This window comes from Propithecus coquereli, unplaced genomic scaffold (genome assembly GCF_000956105.1).
Source record: "Propithecus coquereli isolate 6110/MARCELLA unplaced genomic scaffold, Pcoq_1.0 Scaffold129, whole genome shotgun sequence".
NCBI lineage: Eukaryota > Metazoa > Chordata > Mammalia > Primates > Indriidae > Propithecus > Propithecus coquereli.
In genome coordinates this window covers 365,527-368,691 of record NW_012137080.1, presented here as the reverse complement: position 1 = coordinate 368,691, position 3,165 = coordinate 365,527, and the positions used below count along the sequence as shown (strand labels likewise).

At 34.5% G+C, this 3,165-nt stretch overlaps 1 protein-coding gene across 1 annotated transcript in view; it reads left to right on the top strand.

Annotated features, from left to right (window-relative positions):
* Positions 1–2,023: 2,023 nt before the first annotated feature.
* The window catches only part of KCTD3 (potassium channel tetramerization domain containing 3), a 48,183-nt gene continuing 47,041 nt past the window's right edge, over positions 2,024–3,165 (top strand). The window contains exon 1 of the mRNA XM_012638317.1: positions 2,024–2,034. Within this exon, the coding sequence (XP_012493771.1) occupies positions 2,024–2,034 (11 nt within the window). The remainder of the gene's footprint in view (positions 2,035–3,165) is intronic.

Genomic DNA, 3,165 nt, shown 5'->3' with positions numbered 1-3,165 from the left:
TAGGAAGTAGAGAAGATGAGGTTTCATTTAGAATTGTTAATGTTGATTATTATTTATAAAAAAAAAAGTAATGAAGTGAAAGAAACCAAATATGACTCAATTTTTGATTAATTCTGTTATGGACAAGTATGATTTTAGGTCTCATTAGAGAGGGCCAGGACCAGGCTGTGGGGACTCATGGACAAAGAGCTTTGGAGTGAGGCAGATGTTTTCACTTCTCAGCCTTTACCTCTAACTAGCTCAGCAACCTTGAACAAATTATTTTTTGGTACTTCATTTAGTAAAGTGACAATAATAGCACCAACCTTACAGGATTGATACAGGAATTTGAAGTAATAAATGTGAAATGCAAGGGCTAGTGACATTATCAATAGTTACATTGCAGAATAAATAATTTTGATTAGATTGCTTCTGAGTTAATTTAGTGGGATGCAAGTAGCATGGATTGTAACTGTGGATATGCTCATTAGTAATTCTTTTGCTGAGATAAGATTGCACATGACCCTATTCTTGGCACACTATGGGTATGAAATTAAAGAACGGAAATTAAAAAAACGGAAAAGGCTTTCATATATTTTTCAAATAATTATGCTCATCATATGTAATTTTAAATGTCTTAGTTTTCCTAAAGTTATATTTGGAACCAGTTTTAGGGTTTGGTGTTTAAAAAAAAAAATAATTGGTGGGGATGAGGGCCCAATCCCTTTGCCTAGAAATTCCATATTACTAAACCCACCCCAAAACGCTGATTGAAATTGATAGTATGACTTTCAATTAACAAATTAAGCAGACCTGTTTAATTTTCTAAGTAGCACATGATTTGAATTATTTTGAAAACAATGTGCTGAATAAGCAGTGACCATGAAAGGTCACAAACTGTAAGCTATCCTTGTTTGGAATTAATTTGATGGCCTCCAAAACAAAATGAATCTTTGTTGCAGTGGATCCTTCAGTCCTTTAGTTTACCATTGACTGGATTTGCTTTGATTTATTTGACCAAGTCAGTTTCCTGTGAGTGATGGTAATCTACATACTTTTCATTTTTTCTGAAGAGTCTGCTAAGAAATACATTTAAGAATATGTGCAGTGTTTTCTAGAATAAACTATTTGGCTCCTTACTTAATCAGATTAACGGGCATAGGAACTGCTTAAAAACAGACTGTCCGTAATGTATGAAATTAGTTAGCAGTTCACGTCTATGTGTTCTCTAAAGTACCTCTTACATTAGTTTACGTATAAATATGTCTCTAATAAAAGAGTTACTTTACTGTCTTTCCTTTAGTAGTCAATGAGAGAATACTTTCCTTACAGATTGTAAGGTTGTAGATAGGTGGTTGGAAGCAGAGATAATCTTTTGTAATTGGAAAGCATATTTTGATGATAGAAAATTGCTGTTAGAGACCGAAAATAAAGCTGTAACAAGCACTTGGTGGCACAGTGCATACACTTTTCTGCTGTAACACTGAGACTGATACTTCTAAATGTCTTGTAAAGAGGGCAGTTTAGTGACATCTGTTTGTCAACACTAACTTATTCTGGAAATGCTCTATTGTAACTATAAAAGGCCCACAGATTGTACAAAAGAACCACTGTCTTGGTTTTATACAAAACATTTAACTGAGAGCATAGAATGTGATTCTGGTTATCACAGTTCAATTTCAGTATTAACTGAGTATGTGCTAAGTGCCAAGCACTAGCTTGTGGTTACATGTGTTCCTCCCCCCTTTAAGAAAATATATGTATATATATTTACTGTAGTATGTAAAACATATTCCTGAAAATGAGTTTGAAAGGTGGATGTACAGGCATTTAAGGGATAATCCATTTATCAAGAAATATAAAATATTGTGAGTCATTGTTGCCTCAGGTGCTTGGGTAGACTTGGAAAGTTGAGAGATGAGTGGGACCTCTGACACTACTATGTATAAGCCTTGATGATCACAATTCTCAACCTGGCCTGCAATCCATTATTGTTTGATATCCCATTTGAAATGGAATGAAGTTTGAGGTTCGATATGCTGCGATGAGCAGAAAGTAAGCAGTTTCCACTTTTCTGATAATTCTACACGGCTGATTTAGGTGGTGGCAGACAATAAATAGAGAGGTGATACAGTATTTACCTGCACAGACTGGGGAACATCCCTGAGCCATTTTGGCTGAGGCTTGCCTGTGTTTTTGTGATAGCTCATGGCAGCCAGTGCCACAATTCAATCACCTTGTTTAGTTTAAGTATGAAAGATAAAAATAAGTTTTGAGATTTCATATAATGCCGTAAAATGAATGTGAAATGAACGTAGAGCTCTGCTAGGCTCTCTTCTGTGTGAAGCAAGATTGTAGTTCAGGGTGATGTCTTAAAATGAAAATATTTAGGCAAGGGCTGGACTGGATGAGTGCTGTATGGCTTTCTTTGCCATGTTAGTTCATGTCATTTGTTGGTTTATTGTCCCAGTCTGTTATACTATAACAGATTCCCCAGAATTGGTGTTAATAAGCAGACTTGATCAAATGGCAGTTAACCTAAAAACAATTATTGCTGAGTGGTTTTTGTATGAATGAATGCAACAGTTGCAAATAGCCCAAGACTACATATAGAGAAAGTGTTAAATGCATAATTTACAGAGAAATTTCTGTGAACTTGAAAAGAGATAATATAGGAAAGAATATTTGGAAAAGCCATCACAGAGAACATAAAACCTGAGTGGTATCAAGAAAGATGGTTGGGACTTGGATTATTGGACATGAAGAAGGCAATCTAACTGGGATAAAGGTACCAAAATGATAGGGAACTTGAATTGTTTGGGGGATATTAAGAAGTACTGTCTTATTAGAAGGGGAAAAGAAAGTTTATGTTGGAGAAATGAAGTGGGACCTGAAGATAATTTTGAATGTTATGCTGAGAAGTTGAGACTTGGTATGATAGGCTAATTGTTGATTCTTCCGCGGATTAGCTTACTGGAAAGTAGTGTTTTAGGAAGCATTATATAGTAGAGAATTAATTGTTTGATTTTATTGAGAGCTCCTCAAATAATCTTAACTATGAATTAAAAGTAGGAAAAATTAGAAACATTAAAGGTAATGAATATACTGATACACCTATAACTATAAAACAGCTTGTAAATCATTAGCATATTAAAACAAGTTAATATTGACATTTTGAATCATGTT